This window comes from Saccopteryx leptura, chromosome 1 (genome assembly GCF_036850995.1).
Source record: "Saccopteryx leptura isolate mSacLep1 chromosome 1, mSacLep1_pri_phased_curated, whole genome shotgun sequence".
Classification (NCBI taxonomy): domain Eukaryota; kingdom Metazoa; phylum Chordata; class Mammalia; order Chiroptera; family Emballonuridae; genus Saccopteryx; species Saccopteryx leptura.
In genome coordinates, this window is record NC_089503.1 from 233,681,069 (window position 1) to 233,701,392 (window position 20,324).

Below are 20,324 nucleotides of genomic sequence, written 5' to 3' on the forward strand. Positions count from 1 at the left end.
GGTGGCGCTTCGTTATAAACGCGCTGATATTCACATTGCACTCTGGTCACAGATTCGAATTTAGCGAGCCACAGAACACACTGAACTTTCCTCTGTACTGTCCACATCTCGACTGGCATGGCCGAGGGCTGCTCCACTGTATACACGGTGTTACGTCATCATCTGCACATGCTGCCACATCATCCTACAGAAACTGGAAGGGTTTTCCTTTTATTTGGTGCAGATTTCACATTTCTATCGTCTTTTGTTGCTTTCCTGTGACCGGTCAAAAGTGCACCATGACTTTACGGACACACTGTGTATTGATTAGGAATGGTGAAAGCACACATCCTTGTTTTCCCAACTGTAGAAGGAAACCATCCAGTCTTCTACCTGGAAGTGTAAAGTTAGATACAGATTTTTGTAGATGTCTATTATCAGGCTGAGAAGATTCCCCTTTATTCCTAGTATACTGAAAGCTTTTCCCATGCATGTTGAACTCTGTTATTTTCTGCATCAATTTATATGATCATATGATTTTTCTTCTTTAGCCTGGTGTATCACATTAATTTTCTAATATTGAAACAAACTTACATTTTCAGACTAACTCCCACTTGGTCACGGTTGGATTTGACTTACTAAAATTTTGTTGAGGATTGTTACATCTAAATTTTTCTAAGTTGTTGAGGATTGTTTCATCTAAATTTATTTAACTTGTTGAATTTACAGGTGTAAAGTTGTTTCATTCCTAATATTTGTGATTTGAGTCATCTTTTCATTTTTATATTACAGATTTATTAATTTTGTTAAATTTTTTCTAAGAACCATTTTTTTACTATTAAATTTCTCAAAAGTTTTCTTGATTTCAATGTAATGACTTCTACACTTATGATTTTCTTTATTCTGCTTGTTTTGGGTGTATTTTGCTTTCTTTTTATAGTATCTTCAGGTAGGAACTTAGATTATTGATTTGTGACTTTTCTTCTTTTCTAATGTACAGATTTAGTGCTATAAAGTTCCCTTATAGCAGAGCTTTATCTGCATCTCACAAATTTTGATAGGTAATATTGTTAAATTTCTTTTTAGACTTCCTCTTTGATCCTGTATTATTTAGAAGTATATTGTTTAATTTTTGAATGTCTACAAATTTTTATCATCTATTATCGAATTCTAGTTTAATTCTATTACATCCAAATAATATACTCTGTTTAATTCTGATTCTTCTGAATTTAAGATTTATTTTATTACTCAGCATATGGTCTACCTTAAATAAAGGTTATTGGGCAACTTTAAAAAGTGTATATTCTCCTATTGTTATGTAGAATATTCTACAAGTGTTAATTAGAATTTGGTTTCTTGTGGTAGTGTTCAGCTATTCTGTATCATTGCTGATTTCTGTCTAGCAGTTCTATCAATTGCTGAGACTGGAGTGTTCAAGTCCCCAGCTATACTGTGGTTATGTTTATTTCTCCATTCAGCTCTATTGTTTCTGCTTTACATATTCTGAAAGTTGGCTATACACATTTAGGATTGCAATAACTTCTTATTGGACTGATTCGTTTGTTTTTATGCAATACGTTTTTATGTCTTGGCACCTGGTAATTTTATTTGCTATGTTAACAAATTCTTTTGAGTTTACTTGGTTTGAGAAAGTCTTCCTTTCTCCTTCATTCCTGAAGGACAGTTTCATCAGATATGGGATTCAAGATAGCTCTTTTCTTTCAGTACTTAAAAAATGCTATACCATTCTCTTCTGGACTCCATAGCTTCAGGTAAAAAATCTGTTGTCTTTCCAATTGATGCTCCTTTATAGGTAATGTGTCTTTTCTCTCAGTTAAGATTTGTTTTGATTTTATTTAGAAAATTAAATTTAATGGATGACATTGATGAATAAGAGTACACAAGTTTCAGGTAAACATTTCTTTAGTATTTGAATTATTGATTGTGTTGTGTGCCCATCAAACAAAGTCAAATAATTTTGTTACCATACACTTGGCCCTCTTTACTCCCTCCCCTTGGTAACCACTTCACTATTATCTATGTCCATGAGTCTCAGTTTTGTATCCCACCTATGTGTGAAATCATATAATTCCTGGCTTTTTCTGATATACTTATTTCCTCAGTAAAATGTTCTTAAGGTCCATCCATGTTGTCATAAATGGCAATATGTCATCATTTCTTACAGCTGAGTAGTATTCCACTGTATATATGTGCCACATCTTTATACAATCCTCTATCAAAGAACACTCTGGTTGTTTCCATGTCTTGGGCACTATGAATAATATTGCAATGAACATAGGGGTGCATGTATTTTTTCATACCAAAATTTTTAAAGGATTGCTGGGTCATATGGTAGTTCTATTCTTGTTTGTTTGAACAACCACCATATTTTCTTCCACAATGGCTGGACCAGTTTATATTTCCACCAGCAGTGAATTAGGGTTGCTTTTTCTCTACAGCCTCTCCAACACTTGTTATTACCTGTCTTGTTGATAATAGCCAATCTAACAGGTGTCAGGTGATATCTCGTAGTTTTCATTTGCATTTCTCTAATAGGTAGCGAAGATGAGCATCTTTTCATATATCTGTTGGCTATTTGTATGTCCTCTTGGGAGAAGTGTCTGTTCAGTCCTCTCTTTATTTTTTAATTGAATTGTAAGATTTGTTTTCTGTCCCTTACATTCAGGTGTTTAATAATATTTTTTGGTGAAATTTTCTTTAAGTTTATCCTGTTTGGCAATTAGCTAAAATTATTGAATCTGTGCGTTTATATCTCTAACCAAATGTGGAACATTTTCAGCTATTATATCTTCAAATACATTTTTCAGTCTAACACTTATTCTCTTGTGCTCTGGGCTTTGATGACATACATAATTAAATCTTTTGTGATTATCCTGCAGATCATTAAGACTATCATAAATTATTTTAGTCCTTTTTTTAATGTAGTTGTTCACACTTGAGTAAATCTAATTCGTCTGTCCATCTGTTCAGTGATTCTATCTTCTGTCATCACTACTACTAACACTATCCAGTACATTTTAAATTTTGGTGAGTGTATTTTCCAATTACATGATGTCCATCTAGTTCTATTTTATAAATTCTCCTTCACTGAAACTTTCCTTTTCTTCATCCATTCAAGAGAATTTTTAATGGCTTGTTGAAGCATTTGTTTTATTGAAGCAATTTAAAATCTTTGTCAGATAATTCCAATATCTGCTTCATCTGGTACTAGTGTCAACTCAATGTCATTTCACACTCAAGTTGTGATTTTCCTGGTTCTTGGTATAGTAAGTGATTTTTTTATTATATCCTGAATAATTTAGTTATTATGTTAGGAGACTCTTAATCTCACTTATATTTTCTATTTTAGCAAGTAGTAGCCTCATTTAGATTTAGCATTTAGGTTCTGGCCTCCTACTGTGGGCTTAAATTCCAATGACAGTTTGGTGTTCTGAATTCTTATAATGTTGTTTTGGTCTGCTTTGTTGGTCTGGTACTTATAAAGTTCTTGCTTAATCTCTCCTGGTGTCATCTTGGAAGACGGAAGGTGCATTCCTGGGCCGCTTACTATTACTTGAAGGTCTCCTGAAGGTGAGAGGTAGATGGTACTGGACCAGGTCTTCTATGTCAATGGGTAGAGAGCACAGAAAAACAGCTTTGTGGCTACTGCTATTGTGGCTCAATGAAATCACCTGCTAGTGCTCTCGTTGTTGAGTGGGACTGAGATGGTCCAAGGTTTTGTTGCCATTGATGAGTCAAACTGCCCACTGAATATCACCTGCCCATGCTCAGGTTGCAGAATGGGGCTGGGCCAGTCCTAGTAAACTAATACATAAATAATGCATATAAATTGTTTAACATAATGTTCTGGTACAGTAAGCTTCCAATAAACAGGTACTATTATTACTTGTCTATCTCCTTTATTCCTTATCTTATATTCTCTTGCTGACACAAAACCTAAGAGATCACAGATATAAATGTCTGTATAATACTAAGTACATGAAAGAATGAAAAAAAATTTAATACAAATGCATATTTTCAAGGCATTTTTCCATTAGTATAATACAGAATGATTTGAGTTATGAAAGTAACATTTCTCAAGGAAAATAATACTCCATTACTTTTTATAAAATTCAGAAGTTTAAAGTTATTCAACAGGAAAGGTAGATAATCAAGAAAAGCCTTGTATGTATATACTGGGAACCATGTACAAAAATGTTCAAAACATAACTAGAACCAATCTACTGTCAGGAGAATAATAACTATGATATTTTCACCAATGGAATATTATACTGCTATACACAAAGAAATGAAAACCTTAGAAAAATAATGTTGAATGAAAAATAAGCAAGTCCTAACCCATATACAGTATGATATTTTTATAATGCTCAAAGTAAGAAACACAGAAAAATACATTGTTTAGGCATATACACATAAGTAGAAAAGTATTTTATAAAGTCCATAATACTGATAAATCCAAAATTTAGGATAATGGTCACAGTAGGAAAAGACTAAGAAACAGACTAGGACAGGGACTGGCAAACAATGGCTCGAAGACCCAATTCAGCTTGCCACCTATATTTGTATAGTGCATAAGCTGAGAATAGTTTTCCATATTTTTAAATGGTGAAAAAAATGAAAACAAGAATATTTTATGACCACATGAAAATCACATGAAATTCAAATTTCAGTGTCTATAAATACACTTTTATTAGAACTCAGCCATTAATGATTAATCTTAAATAATTCCTAATAATTGTTTTAAAATATTTTATATTAAAATCTATAACTAAAATTCCAGATGCTATTCACGTGGGACATATGGGGCAAGGAAAAGTGCTGGAGGTTCTCCTCTGCTATCTACAGAAAGCATACAAATACAGATTAATTCCAGATCATAAACTAGTGAGTATTAAAAATATAAGGGGTAACCATTAAAAGATTTAGCTATCTTTGACATATGTAAAAAAAAAATTCTAAATTGGAATAATTGCATTAACTCACAAAGATATCACTTATGAACTTAGAGTAGATTTAAGTCTAATCAAAATATGTTACCATATAATTGACCTATTTCCTATGTAAGCGTGATGCTTCATGGGGTGCCGGGTGGAGAAAAACAATCATCACTTGTTCTGTGGACAAAAGGTCAAAAGGCATTCGTATACTTCTACAAGTCAAAACTAGTAATATACCTTTGTTTCCAATTTGCTTTTGAGTAAATGTGTAATTATACATACAGTGGTACCTCGAGATACGAGCAGACCAACATTTTTTTTTAAGATACGAGCTGCAACTTGGTCCGTATTTTTGTTCAAGATCCGAGCGAAATTCCAAGATACAAGTCGTGATTCGGGAAGCTGCCACTAGTTGGCACACTGGCGCACGGGTCCAGTATCAGCAGCACAACACCAGCATCTCGTTCTTTCTCAAGTGTTACCCGCAGAATCAAGTCAAATCTCGTGTGCTGTACTCGTTCTTGCATCATTTTTGCATTTTTACTAACTTTTTTGGGTGCTATCATGGGACCGAAGAAAGGGAGTGTAAAGGACAATGATGAGAAGAAGAAGAGAATGGTGTAGATAAAAGTAAAGCAAGAAATAACAGAAAAACATGAGCGTGGTGTACGAGTGATTGAACTGGCAAGGCTGTATGACCACAATTCATCTATAATTTGTACCATCCTTAAACAAAAGGATGCCATCAAAAGCGCAAATCCAGCGAAAGGAACTACAATTCTGTCCCAATTAAAGACCAATATCCATGAAGAAATGGAGAAGCTTCTGCTGGTGTGGGTGAAAGAGAAAGAGCTGGCAGGAGATACAGTGACGGAGACTGTAATATGCAAAAAGGCATGTATTATTTACGGCGACTTGAAGAAGAAAGAACTATCAACCTCAAAAGAGGCAGCAGAAGATATATTTAAGGCAAGTCACGGCTGGTTTGAAAATTTCAAGAAGAGATCTGACATCCACTCGGTGGTGAGGCATGGTGAAGCTGCGAGTGCTGATGTTCAGGCAGCTGAGGAGTACATCACACATTTTGCTGCGCTTATCGCAAAGAAAGGTCACATCCCCCAACAAGTGTTCAACTGTGATGAAACAGGATTGTTTTGGAAAAAAAATGCCCCAGAGGACTTTCATCACCACAGAGGAGAAGAAGCTGCCAGGCCATAAACCCATGAAGGACAGTGTAACCCTTGCATTGTGTGCAAATGCTAGCAGTGACTGTAAAGTAAAGCCATTGCTAGTATATCATTCCGAAAATCCTCGAGCCTTTAAGACTCACAAGATTCTTAAAGAAAAACTGCAGGTTATGTGGCACGCCAATGCTAGGGCATGGGTTACGCAGCAGTTTTTTATTGAATGGGTCCTGCAGTGAAGAAATATCTTCAAGAAAATAAACTCCTGATGAAAGTATCACTAATCCTTGAAAATGCTCCAGCCCACCCACCGGGTCTTGAAGATGATATTCTCGATGAGTTCAAATTTGTGGAAGTCCTCTACCTCCCACCCAACACGACTTCAATCTTGCAACCTATGGAGCAGCAGGTCATTTCCAACCTTAAAAAGCTTTACACAAAGTACTTGTTCCACCGCTGCTTTGAGGTGACTGAGAATACAATTTTAACCCTTCGAGAGTTTTGGAAAGATCACTACAACATTGTGATATGTTTACACATTATTGACTTGGCATAGCAGGAGGTTACAAGAACCTTGAACTCGGCATGGAAAAAGTATGGCCTGATGTTGTTACAGACAGGGACTTTGAAGAATTCAAACCGGAGATCAAAACCGAGGTAGAAGCATTGGAGGAGATTGTGTCCCTCGGAAAGTCAATGGGTCGGGAGGTAGATGAGGGTGATGTAAATGAGCTCATCAAGGAACATGAGGAGGAACTCTCAACTGAGGAGTTGAAGGAGCTACAGATGATGCAACATACAGAGCTTCTGCAAAAGATTAGAGGTGAGGAGGAGGTAGAGTCGGAGGAAGTGATTTCTACAAGTAAAATTAAAGACATGCTGGCAATGTGGGAGAAGCTTTCAAGTTTCATTGAAAAGAAACACCCAGAAAAAGTTTCAACTGGTCGTGCTTCAGCACTTTTTAATGACACTTGTTTGTCACATTTCTGTAACATTTTAAAAGGCAGGCAAAAGCAAACCTCTTTAGATAGATTTTTATTCAAAAGTCCTGCAAGTGAAAGTGCCGAAAGTGCAACCAAAAGGCAAAAACGGGTGATGATTAAATGAAAAATATGTAATATTAAGCTTAGATTAAGTTTAAAGTTAAGAAAGTGCATTTTTTACAATTAAGTTTTTGTGGTTTTATTTTAAGTAAAGAAAGTGCAGTTTTAGTTTTGTTTAAAGTAAAGAAAATGAAGTTTTAGTTTACATTTAGTGTTAAGAAAGTGCAGTTTTAGTTTGTGTCTACAGTGCCTGCATCCCTTCCTCCCTCCCTCCTCCTCCGCCATTCACCTCCATTAGCCGCACTCGTCTGTCTCCAAGGTAAGAATACAGTAGTAAATAACACTTTTTTCTTTTATTTCATATATTTTATTATGCATTGGTAAAATATACATGTGTGTTTCTTAATTAAAAACTTTTTTTTGGCCCTGGCCAGTTGGCTCAGCAGTAGAGCGTCAGCCTGGCGTGCGGGGAACCCAGGTTCGATTCCCGGCCAGGGCACATAGGAGAGGCGCCCATTTGCTTCTCCACCCCTACCCCCTCCTTCCTCTCTGTCTCTCTCTTCCCCTCCCGCAGCCAAGGCTCCATTGGAGCAAAGATGGCCCGGGCACTGGGGATGGCTCCTTGGCCTCTGCCCCAGGCGCTGGAGTGGCTCTGGTCGCGGCAGAGCGACACCCCGGAGGGGTAGAGCATCGCCCCCTGGTGGGCAGAGCGTCGCCCCTGGTGGGCGAGCCGGGTGGATCCCGGTCGGGCGCATGCGGGAGTCTGTCTGACTGTCTCTCCCCGTTTCCAGCTTCAGAAAAATACAAAAAAAAAACAAAAACAAAACTTTTTTTTTTCATAATTTAGGATGGTTTAGAGATGTTTCACAGGGCTAGAATGAATTATATCTATTTCAGTTATTTTAAATGGGAGAAATTTGTTTGATATACGAGTTGACTGACTTACGAGCGCAGTTACAGAACAAATTAAACTCGTATCTCAAGGTACCACTGTATTTATCCAAATATTTATTTCCCAATTTGCTTACATTCTCTGCTATTTAAAAGCATTTAAAACCAAGAGCATATGGGGAAATAAAGTGACCAATAAAGTAAGAACTAATTCATTCAATATAAATATCTGGGTTGCTACACCTACTTTAGCTCTTTTTAAAGGAAAGATACAACTATGAACTTACTTCCAATGAACCAAACCAACAATAGAATTTTACCCTTGGTGTAAAAAGACATAGCAGAAGAGGGGTTAAATAAAGATATAATAATACAACTTTACACTCTGCAAATGTTTATAATTGTTTGTAAAAGATTACAGTTCTTTTCATTTATACTTACCTTATTCCAGACCTTCATTTGGAATACTAATATGCTTAAAACCTCCAAAGAAAAACATCCTACCCTGTGTCCTTCAGCTCGCGCTTTATTCTGCTTTGCTTCCCATTTTCGCTGCAGGAACTCTTCCACTTGTTTAGTTCTTTCCACAGTTAGCTGCCCCCTCTGCCTGAGTCATGTGGACAAATAGCAAAGTCAGAAATTCTGAGTGTTAAGTATTCAATAAAGTTAAAAATTATTCTAAATATTTGCTTTGTTGTAGAATATAAAGAAAGGCTGATATGAAATAAAACCTTCCTCTGTGATGAAGAAATACCTACATATATGTTAGTATCTCTACCTAAATCAAAGTCTTTACTGATTTAAATAGAAGTAAAATGTATACTACTATCTCAAATCTTAACAAGGTTACATTTAATCTATTCTATTTATAGACACATAAAATTACTTTAGACTATACCTAATTACAGAAAAATCTCAATAGCTTCCAAGTAGTTAACTCATTTTGGAACTCTGTATAAAATATATCTAAGATCCTTCCTTAATCAGTACTGAAGTAAAATTAAAGCAATTAAAGTATAGTAGCAATTTCAAAAATGAACAAAAATAATAAAAAGTTTTGATGTGTGAAATTTCAAAAACATAGCAATGTCTAAATTTCTTGAATATCAAAACTATGAAAAAGTAAAATAGGCAAGTCAGGCAAAAATTAATAGCAGCGTTATTTGTTTAAATTTTTTCCAAGTATATTTCTGTATCTTCAACAATTACTAAAGGATGCAAACATGTTGAGTCTAGACTACAAATAAAAATATCAATAACATTTATTGAACATCTAATATATATTATGTCTATTAACCATGCTAAGCATAGGAAACACGAAAATAAATACAACCCAACCCAGTAATCATAGAACTCTTAGCATTTCATTTAACTGCAGTTACTTTTGGAGGTGAGGAGCAAAGAAGAGTGAGTTATGCCCATGCTGCTGACTGGATTTTGGCTACTACAGCACAAACTTCCTGCAGCCTTCCTCAGGTCCATCACTAAGTTATGCTCTGAAAAATACATGCAATAATGCCTCTCTGTCTTCCAGTAGGTTTAAACACTTCTGATTTTTATGCCCCAAATAATCATTTCTTTTACATGTTTTGTTAACTACAAACTGAAACATAAAAATATTCTAGAAATAAAATTAAGCTGTAAAAACTTAAAATCTGTTCTGCAACAAAGCTGTGCACAAGCATGGCCTAAGGTTCAGTTACCTTATGTGGCACTTTACAGAGATTCTTGTGAAATTCCCAACATTGGAATTTCTAGGATTAGATAATCTCTAAAGCTGGTTAAAAACCTTTTATTATGACTTTCAGATATGTCTAGATAGCTAAATTTTAATTCAGTTCCATATCAGCAAATTCAGAAATACACTCTACCTAAGTCATGGTAGTAGCTTGAGTAGATTAAGAATAACGAAGGAGAAATTCGTTTCCGCCTCTGTAGTGCACATGTGCTGGCCTCTACCAGTCATACTATGCACTGTATAACTCTGAGATTAATAAGGTACATCTGATCTGGATGCAACATGTGTCCCTCCTATAGCCAGGCCAGGCTGTATCCTGGTCTGCTATAGCCCCATTTATATAAAGCTGGGCCTGAAAAGGGCAAACAAACTTTCAGAGGGTATGACACTCAGACAAGTCTACTGAAACTGTATGTCTACTGTTAGGGTTCTTTTGGGGGGGATCCTGGAAGCTTATACCACCACCTGTAATAGATAAAACTTCTAATTTCTCTGTTGTGTGTCCTGATGCATCAATTTCCTTCTTTAACCTCTACAGGAGTAAAATATGTTTGATTTTTCATCCTAAAACACTATGTCTAATGTTTGTCACTCTGATCCTTCAATTTGGTATATTTAATACCACAGTGGCACAAAACTATTTTGATAAAAATCTGATCATGGCCCTGGCCAGTCAACTCAGTGGTAGAGTGTCAGCCCTGCACATGGATGTCCCGGGTTCGATTCCTGGTCAGGGCACACAGGAGAAGCACCCATCTGCTTCTCCAACCTTCCCCCTCTCCTTCCTCTCTTTTCATCTTGACAGGAGAAAAAAAAAGTTATTTTCTCTCCTTTTCTTACTACAAATGCATAAATAAGTGGCGAGATCTGGGTAGGGTACCTAATATCTTAAATCCTTTACTGATTAAGGAAAATTGAAAAACTGTGAAGGATAACTACAAATAAATTATTTTAAGAGGTGAAAGCAACAGAAAATAAGCAGAGCTCTAGTTAGCAGAAATAATGTGAGAAACGAAAAATGAGTCAATATGGTTTAAGGTAAAAAAATGGGGCAGTATAGGGTTAATGAGATGAAGAAAGGAGACGGTTTACTCATTAAGCTTCCTCCTCCGTTTAAGAGGCATAATGTCTATCTAATGGAATGGAATTATTGTCAGCTTTACTCAAATTAAATGAAGTAATATAGAGAAAAACACTTGGAAAAGTAAAAGCACTGTAGAACACAAATGTTAAGAGATACTCAACACTATAGCTTTATAAAATGGTCTTCTATGGCTGAATTGCCAATATTAAATGCTAACTGAATGTAGGCTCACTAGCTGTGACAAGTGTACCATTCTGGTGGCGATGCTGATAATGGGGAAGGCCATGTGTAGATAGGGATGAAATATTGGAAATCTCTGTACTTTCTCCTTCAAGTCTGCTTTGAACCTAAAACTGCTCTAAAATTATAAAGTCTTCTTTAAAAAAAGCTGATTGAAGAGGTGCAATAAGACAGAGCCATTAGCAAAGTTGAACTGGCCAGAGTTACTGATAAGGGAAGAGGAAAAATAAGTAATGCCATAAATAAGAAATCGCAAATATGGGTGATCCAAAATATGAGGAAAAGAGAATTTGGAAGTCTTAGATGACTTTAGATTTGTTTGCTGATTCAGTTTGAATCAGGGAAAAGAATGACATACAAATTACAGTCATCCTTTGGTTTCCATGGTAGACTGGTTCCAAAAGCCTCCTTTCCCCACAAAGACCAAACCCCCGGATGCTCAAGTCCCTTAAATCAAATGTTGTGGGATAATGCGCATAGTCAGCCCTCTACGTTTGTGAATTCCCAACCACAGATTTGATCAAAGCTTGGTTGAATGCACAGATGCAAAGCCTAGAGATACAAAGGCCAACTGAATATTTATTGAAAAAAATTGCACATATAAATGGATCTACGCAGTTCAAACCCATGTAGTTCAAGGATCAATTGTACACAAAAGCTCATTCAACACTTGGTATCATGTTTAATTATTAAAGGACCCAAAATTTTAAAATTGTATAACTAAGTCAATAACTTTTTAGCCTATTCACTAGTAGTATCTCAAGAAGCTGAGAAATCTTCATAACAGTGTTTAAGGAGCTGAACTCTCCAGTCAGATGGACTTAGCTTAAATTCTAGCTCTAGCACTTACTAGCTGCCTGACCATGCACAAGTTTTAAATCTCTATAAGTCCTAATTTGTTCATCTTTATTTTAACAAATATCTAATTCAAAGAGTTGCTGTGATGAATAAATCCAACATGGTATATAGTAAGTGTTACATAAATAATATCTGTCATCAATAACTACACTGCCACAGAAGAAAATATATACTATATATCTGAATACAGCTAGGTCCACCAAAGTTGATACCAATAGAACGATAAATGATCTCACAACCAAAAATGGTTTAAAAACTGAAAAATTTTATATTGAAATTACAGCTGATGCTCAAAAACTTACTGACTGGGATGTGTGGTAGAGTGGAACAGGTAACTGAGATGTACAGACATTTAAGAATATTTGAAACTCAGGTATAAATACATGTAAACATTTCAAAATTTTAGTAAGACTTATGCAAATAGCCCAATATAGTCTATTACTTGTCAATTCAACTTAAAAAAGCAAGAAACATCTAGCAGAAGCATAACATAGTTTTCTGTATTTTCTTTACATATTACATACTTACTTTAGGAGAGCTGACTAAAATAAAACAAAATAAAGCCAAACCAATTATATATTAAAAAGATCAACAACACCAGAGGATAAAACCACACATAACATTTGCTTTGTTATCTCTTAAAAAATATACATTTATATGTGAGTCTGTATATAATTTTCCTTTCTCAAAAACATACTTAAGAAAAAAGGAACTATGAAAATTAAAACTATTGACTGCTACTGCATTAAATTAATTCAATGGAAGAAAAGGAAAAAGGTGGCCCTGGTCAGTTGGCTCAGCAATAGAGCATTGGCCTGGCGTATGGAAGTCCCCTGTTTGATTCCTGGTCAGGACACATAGGAGAAGAGCCACAGATGGGCAGAGCATCACCCCCTACTGGGCATGCCAGGTGGATCCTCGTGGGGTTACATGCAGGAGTCTGTCTCTCTGCCTCCCTACCTCTCACTTAATAATAAAAAAAAGAAAAAGAAAGAAAGTAAAAGAAAGAAAAGAAAAAAGCTGATGAACAGGATCATAGAGAGCCATAAATCAGTGATGAATGTGAGGAGAAAACAAGCCAAAACAACAAAGAGAAACGTGAATTCTAAGTGAGAAAAGAAAAAAAAAATTTGCTTTGTAGTTTTGCATAAAGTGTGATTCCATTTAAATATATTCTGATTTATTTAAAGCAAGTGGATGAAGTTATTACAACCATATGTTTGCTCAAAGTTATCACGTTCCTTTAATAGTACACTCAGCCTATAACATATAAATAAGCTATAAAAATTATGCTGAACTGAAGAGCTACATGTTTGCCATATGTAATCAAAAGCCAAATTTGCACCTAAGAAAATCACTGCAGCCAGAAGGCAAAAATTAGCTAATGAAATCAATGGAGAAAAACATTCACAAAGTGTAGATACTGAGCTAGACAGGACACAAGACAAAATTACACACTAGGATGAATTTATGGATCGTCCCAGTCCTCCAGTTTGCATAGGCTTGTTCAGACAGGGCCTTCACTCTCTTCAAAGTTTTTCTATAGCATCAGCATTAGGGAAAGAGTAACGACCTGAAGCCCCATTAGGAAATCCTGGATGTACTCCAGGTGAAATTCCTCTGTAGGTAAATATGCATGACTTTTATTACTTTCTCTGAAGCAGAGCATAAGCAACTTCTACAGAACACAGCCATACCTTTCCAGAAGCCTCCGGCCACGTAGTTCACCTTTCCATTTTGCTTCATTATCTTCTCTTTGTTGCTGCATTTGATCAAAAATAGCATGATAATGTTCATACTGTCCTCGAGGAGAGAACGCTGATGGTGCCACAGGCCCTCCACTGCCGTAAGAGGTAGCCTAGGAATTAAACAAAGAGCTCTCACATGTTTCTCACAGTGTCTAAAATAACTACACTACCCCCCCAAAAAAAGATTTCAGCACTTAACTCTTATAAAGCAATGATCTAATTTGAAAATATTAATAAACATATAGCCTATGGGAAAATGTCTTCTACTATATTATAACAACAATCAAAAAGTAGTACACTTTGTTACTAACAATAAAGCATAACTTAATGTAACAAAGATATAAAATGTCACTAAATTTGTATAAATATGGAAATATGTGGTCTTAATGAACAGGTTTTGAAACAAGGTTCTAGTGTACGTTTTATGTGATCCCACTCTATTAAGTTTAAATATGTATAGCATATAAGTAAAGCAGAGCTTGCCTTTTAGCACTAAAAGTTATATTTAACAAAAACTATTTGTATATGGTATTTAATATACCCCAAATCGTTCAATTCAACAAGCAGTAAAGATGTAAACAGCACTGGAATGTATTCTAGGTATAAATAGAAGTAGAGCATGGTATCGATCCTTAAGCAGTTTACAAACAGGTTGGCAAAGCACAATACTAGAAAAACTTTTCGTGCCTGTGGCAAATGAATGGTAAGAGGTACAAAACAGAAAAAAACTGTTGAAGTAAAATCCCTTAAAAAAAATTAGCCTGACTGGTGGTGGCGCAGTGGATCAAGCATCGACTTAGAATGCTGAGGTTGCTGGTTCAAAACCCTGGGCTTGCCTGGTCAAGGCACATATGGGAGTTGATGCTTTCTGCTCCTCCCCTCCTTCTCTCTCTCTCTCATCTCTAAAATGAATAAATAAAAATAATTAAAATAAAATTAAAAAAAAAATTTTAAAACCAGTGGAAAAACATACTGTTCAACCCAGCCTTGAAAGCAATGTAAAAAAGAGACATTAAATATGAGCCAGGGTATTAAAGCAAAAGTAAACAATGTATGTATATACTTGGGTGTTGGCAGTAGCGGGAGGAACTAAGAAGACTAATACATATAATTAGAAGAAAGGCAAAGAGGGAGCATTAAGCTTGGTCATAAAAGGTTGGTATAGCTAACTGCTATCAAGCCTGGGTGTCTGAGTTAATATAATAAACAACAACAGAAAGCAATTACAAACTGTCTAGTAAAAGTACCATAAAAAGTTCAGTACATCAAAGTATGCATGATAAGCAGGAATAAGAGAGAAAACAAGGTGGACTAGTTAGAGGGCTTGTTGCCCTGACACCAATCCAGGAAGCCTACAAATAAATACAGGCAATCGACTAAGAAGTAAATGTTGAAGGGAGTTCTGCATTCTCTGTGGGAATGACACAGGATAAAGGCGGACACATCAGAATGCAACCTCAGTCACATAAGAACTCAAGCACCTAGAAAAATAAGTTAGCAAACATCAGAAAAGAGAAAAAGTTAAAAAGAAATACGTGTATGATGCTACAGACGTCATAGTGGGAGAATCTCATTGAGATGAGGAAATCAATAACCTCAAAGCACTGAAAATAAGACAAACTGCTAATGTTGAGTGGTAGCATTTCAAAAACCCATTTATTTTGTGAATAAGAACAGAATCCAGAAAACTGACAGTAAAGGAAGAGCTTCCAAGTGATAACATCTTAAGAAAGAAGTTTGGCTAAGAAAAGATTAAAAAAATAAAAGTAGGATTAAATAAAAAATCCCAGTGTACCTAACAAGAGAGAATTTTGTTAAAATTTGACACAGTGTGTTGATACAATATTGTAAGAAAACATAATTTAAAGATGTATCAGCTTGGCCCTGGCCGGTTGGCTCAGCGGTGGAGCGTCGGCCTGGCGTGCGGGGGACCCGGGTTCGATTCCCAGCCAGGGCACATAGGAGAAGCGCCCATTTGCTTCTCCACCCCCCCCCCTCCTTCCTCTCTGTCTCTCTCTTCCCCTCCCGCAGCCAAGGCTTCATTGGAGCAAAGATGGCCGGGGCGCTGGAGATGGCTCCTTGGCCTCTGCCCCAGGCGCTAGAGTGGCTCTGGTCGCGGCAGAGCGATGCCCCAGAGGGGCAGAGCATCGCCCCCTGGTGGGCAGAGCGTCGCCCCTGGTGGGCGTGCCGGGTGGATCCCGGTCAGGCGCATGCGGGAGTCTGTCTGACTGTCTCTCCCCGTTTCCAGCTTCAGAAAAAAAAAAAAAAAAAGATGTATCAGCTCAAGATAAGTACAGATAACTGACTAAAGATGTTTGAATAACAAGAGATAAAAGTTGCCAGAAATAGGTAAGATAATTAGGCAGGAAACTTCATCAAGGTGTTCTGCACACACATCTCCAAAATGCTGTGAATCTCAAGACAAAGAGAATCAGAATTCTGGTAAAAGGTAGTTTTATCCCTTATGAGAGTAACTTGGTGCGTCTTATACAGTGTTTGTGGCATTTCAAATGCCATAGATGGAACTGAGGACGAGGCAATATATGAAGACAGTGATTTGTCATCAGACACAGATGAGGACAGGCTAATAGATGGGAGTTTTGACAGTGATGAGGAATTGTATGAATTTTATAATGAATAAAACTTGAGTTCAATAACTTTATGTAATACATTTTTTTTCAAATTTTGGGCCCAAAATTTAAGGTGCTTCTCCTGCATGGGGAAACACTGTAGCTCAGTTCATTTGAGCACTGGCCCCAGACAGGGGCTGTCTGGTGGATCCTGGTTGGGGCACATGCAGGAGTTTGTCTTACTATCTCCCCTCCTATTACTTAAAAAATATCACTTTCCCCCAAAATATAAGAATAGGTTGAAGAATCTTAACAAAAGTATATGCTTGTGTAGCCACTGCCACAAACAAAAGCATATCCATCACCTGAAACTTCCCTCGTGGTCCTTTGAAGCCAATGCTTCTTCACTCTAGTAACTGCTGATCTGCTATCATATAAATTAGATTTGCCATTTCTATAATTTCAAATAAATGGAATCATGCAATATGCACTCTTGTCTGGCTTTCTTCACTCAGTATAATGTTTTGATTGTTGCATGTTGTTGCATGTATTAACAGCCTATTCTTTTTTGGTGCTGAATAGTATTCCAACATGTTCTCAAACAATGGACACACCTCTTACATATTATGATCACCATGTGATCAAATTACACAAGTGGAATATCTCATAATTTTTCTAAAAAAACATTCATAAAAGATACATCAAAAATGGATAGAGGAAAAGTATGCCAGATTTTGCATAAATAATCAAAGACAGTTGTTTCTACGGTGAATGTCTTTTTATTCAGAGTATATATAATAATAGTATTAATTTTGAAATACTCCTTTTATTATTTAGTTTTTGTTTCATCTTATTTTGGGGATCTTCTTAATTTGATTCACATTAATACTGAGCCTCCAGGTCTTTATCAATGGTACAGAAATCAAACAGCCTAAGAAGTTAAATATACTGCTCACAAAAATTAGGGGATATTTTATAGCTTCATATTCATTTTGAAATATCCCCTAATTTTTGTGAGCAGTATATTTCAAAACCTGTGGGGAATAAGTATAGAAACTAATATAGAATTAGAGTTATGAGGCCCTGGGCAGTTGGCTCAGCAGTAGAGAGTCGGCCTGGCGTGTGGAAGTTCCAGATTTGAATCCCAGTCAGGGCACACAGGAGAAGTGCCCATCTGCTTCTCCAACCCTCACCTTCCCCTTCTTTCTCTCTTTCTCTCTCTTCCTCTTCCCTTCCTGTAGCTATGACTCAAATGGTTCGAGCCAGTTGGCCTTGGGTGCTGAGGATGGCTCCATGGTCTTGCCTCAGGCACTGAAATAGCTCTGATGCTGAGCAACAGAGCAGCGACCCCAGATGGGCAGAGCATTGCCCTGAAAGGGGCTTGCCAGGTGAATCCCAGTCAGGGCACATGCAGGAGCCTGTCTCTCTGCCTCCCCCCAAAATAAAAATAGTAAATAAATAAAAAAGAATTAGAATCATGGAGAAATTTTTGTTAGGGCAAATATATTACTTTATTAATGCTCAATGATGGCATTATAGAATTTAAAAAGTGAAGCAGAAATCTGTTAAGTACATTGTACCCAACATTGTTGAAAAATTGTTATCAAATAACATTGATAAAACTGGACTTGAGGATTAAATACAGCTTTAGACATCACAGTAAAAAAAGAAATTTTAGTGTATAGAAGAAGATGTACACAAAGGGAGAAAAACAATCAAATTATCAACACTAATTATACACTTGATATAAAATGCTTGACAATTACTGAGGTTCTACACTTTGACCGGTAAATTTTTACTTTCCAATTGGGTAATATGTGCAGTTAGTTATTTTAGAATGGGCCAAACCAGGTCTGAGTCAATCCTTATCATTCAGTAGGTAATAAGTTGTACTTCATAGTAAAGTAGATAGTACAGTAAAAAAAAAAAATAACAAAGTAAAACTTAAAATTATATTACTAGACTGACCAGGTGGTAGTACAGTGGATATAGAGCGTCAGCTTGGGATGCAGAGAATCCAGGTTTGAAATCCAAAGGTCGCCAGCTTGAGTGCAGGCTCACCAGTTTGAGTATGGGGTCGCTGGCTTGAGTGTGGAATCGCAGATATGATCCCATGGTCACTGGCTTGAGCCCAAAGGTTGCTGGCTTGAAGCCCAAGTTCTCTGGCTTGAGAAAGGGGTCACTGGCTCAGCTGTAGCCCCCACCCCAGCCAAGGCACATATGAGAAAGCAATCAATGAACAACTAAGGTGCCACAACAAAGAATTGATGCTTCTCATCTCTTTCCCCTCCTGTCTGTCTGTCCCTATCTGCCCCCTGTCCCTCTCTCTGTCTCTTTTAGTAAAAAATATATATAAAATATATATATATTACTGAAGATGGTATAAACCTATATTAATATAGAATTAGGAAAAGTGACGTTAAATTACTGATATAGAATATAAAAACAAAAAAACTTTGTGCTTCTTGAAAGACTGATAAACAAGGAAAGCCAGAATAGAACATGTATGACTACATTAAACAGACAAAGCAAATTTTTATTCATAACTTTTAAAGAAAAGAAACAAGAATGGCAATCAATCTAAATACCAAGTGTAATGAGCATGGGTCAGGGGAATTCACAGTTTGAAGACATGTGGACTAACAAGTTGATTGGATGATACAAATTAAAAGTATAATTCAGAGGAGTACAAGTGTGTTCATTTTTACTACTGTGTTACTAATGCCCACACACTGAGCACCTTAAAACAATATCCGTTTATTATCTATCAGTTTCCCTGGCTTAGAAGACTGGGTACAGTTAGTTACCTGGGTACCCTGCTTAAGATCTCACCAGGCAGAAATCGAGGGGTCAGACAGGGCTGCAATTCTCATCTGAGGCTCAAGTCCTTTTCAAAACTCACTGACTCTGGGTAGGACTCATTTCCTTGTAGCAGTAATGGCTTTTTTCCTGCTAGTTGTGGGCCAGAGAGCACCACCAACTCCTAGAGGTCACTTAACTCCCTTGCCACGTGAACGCTTGCTTTTCTCCCGGCCAGCAGAAGCACATCTCTAGCTTTCCTCTCTCCATCAGGCTGCCAGGAGGGAGTCTTATAAAATGTTACTGTAATCACAGGAGTGGCTAGCCCGTCACCATTTGCCAAAAGGTAAAACCACCATGTTCCCAAGGTGCACATTACTCAAGGGCAGGGAAAATACCAGGTGTGTACACCAAGTCCAGGAATTCGGCGAGTCATTTGGAATTTCAGCCTACCACGGATGTGTAAAGGGTGCTACACGGGAAAAGAGCACAGGCAATACAAAGACTGGCAGCACAGGAGAGAGACGGGACGTTAACACGAGACCTGGATAGCCAAGCTCCAGGTACTGCTGTTAAACTTTTTAATATCTTATTCACTGATTTTAAAAAGAGGAGAGAGAGAGAAGGGGGAGGAGCAGAAAGCATCAACCCACAGGAGTTGCTTCTCATATGTGCCTTGAGTGGGCAGGCCCAGGGTTTAGAACTGGAGACCTCAGCGCTCCACGTCGACGCTTTATCCACTGTGCCACCACAGGTCAGGCTCTCGAATTTTTTTTTATTTAAAAACTTAAGTCTCAGAAAAGTTACATAATTTATATAAGGTTACATAGTCTGGATCTCTCCAAAAGAAATGTTTGAATTAACAGGTCCAGATCAATTGTTAACCAGTAATTGGCTAGTTAATACTCAATTAATGGTTAGCTACATAGGTAGTTGTTTAAGGTTGGAGGTGGGAGTGAGAGTGAGACAGGGAGGGTGCTCTCAAACAAGGAAAACACAAGTGCAAGGAGAGAGAGGCCCCGCAGACAGCACACAGAGAGGAAACTCCAAGGATGGCCTTCTGCTCAGCAGGACCAGAGCACACGCACCGCACCGTGTGTGCAGGGAATGCACAGGTGAGTGCAGAGGCTGGCGGGGGCCAGACTAACTTGGGTCTTCTGAAGACTTCCTCTCTGAGGCTCCGTGAGGCTGCAGAAGGAGTTAAGGTGAAGGTATGACACACCGCATTTGGT

At 37.1% G+C, this 20,324-nt stretch overlaps 1 protein-coding gene across 11 annotated transcripts in view; it reads right to left on the minus strand.

Moving 5' to 3' along the window:
* Positions 1–20,324, minus strand: part of NEK1 (NIMA related kinase 1) — a 156,406-nt gene that overhangs the window by 68,608 nt on the left and 67,474 nt on the right. For all 11 annotated transcript variants that reach the window (XM_066387877.1, XM_066387881.1, XM_066387878.1 and 8 more), the window contains 2 exons: positions 13,673–13,833; positions 8,560–8,662 (listed from right to left, as the gene is read on the minus strand). In XM_066387877.1, the coding sequence (XP_066243974.1) occupies positions 8,560–8,662; positions 13,673–13,833 (264 nt within the window). The remainder of the gene's footprint in view (positions 1–8,559; positions 8,663–13,672; positions 13,834–20,324) is intronic.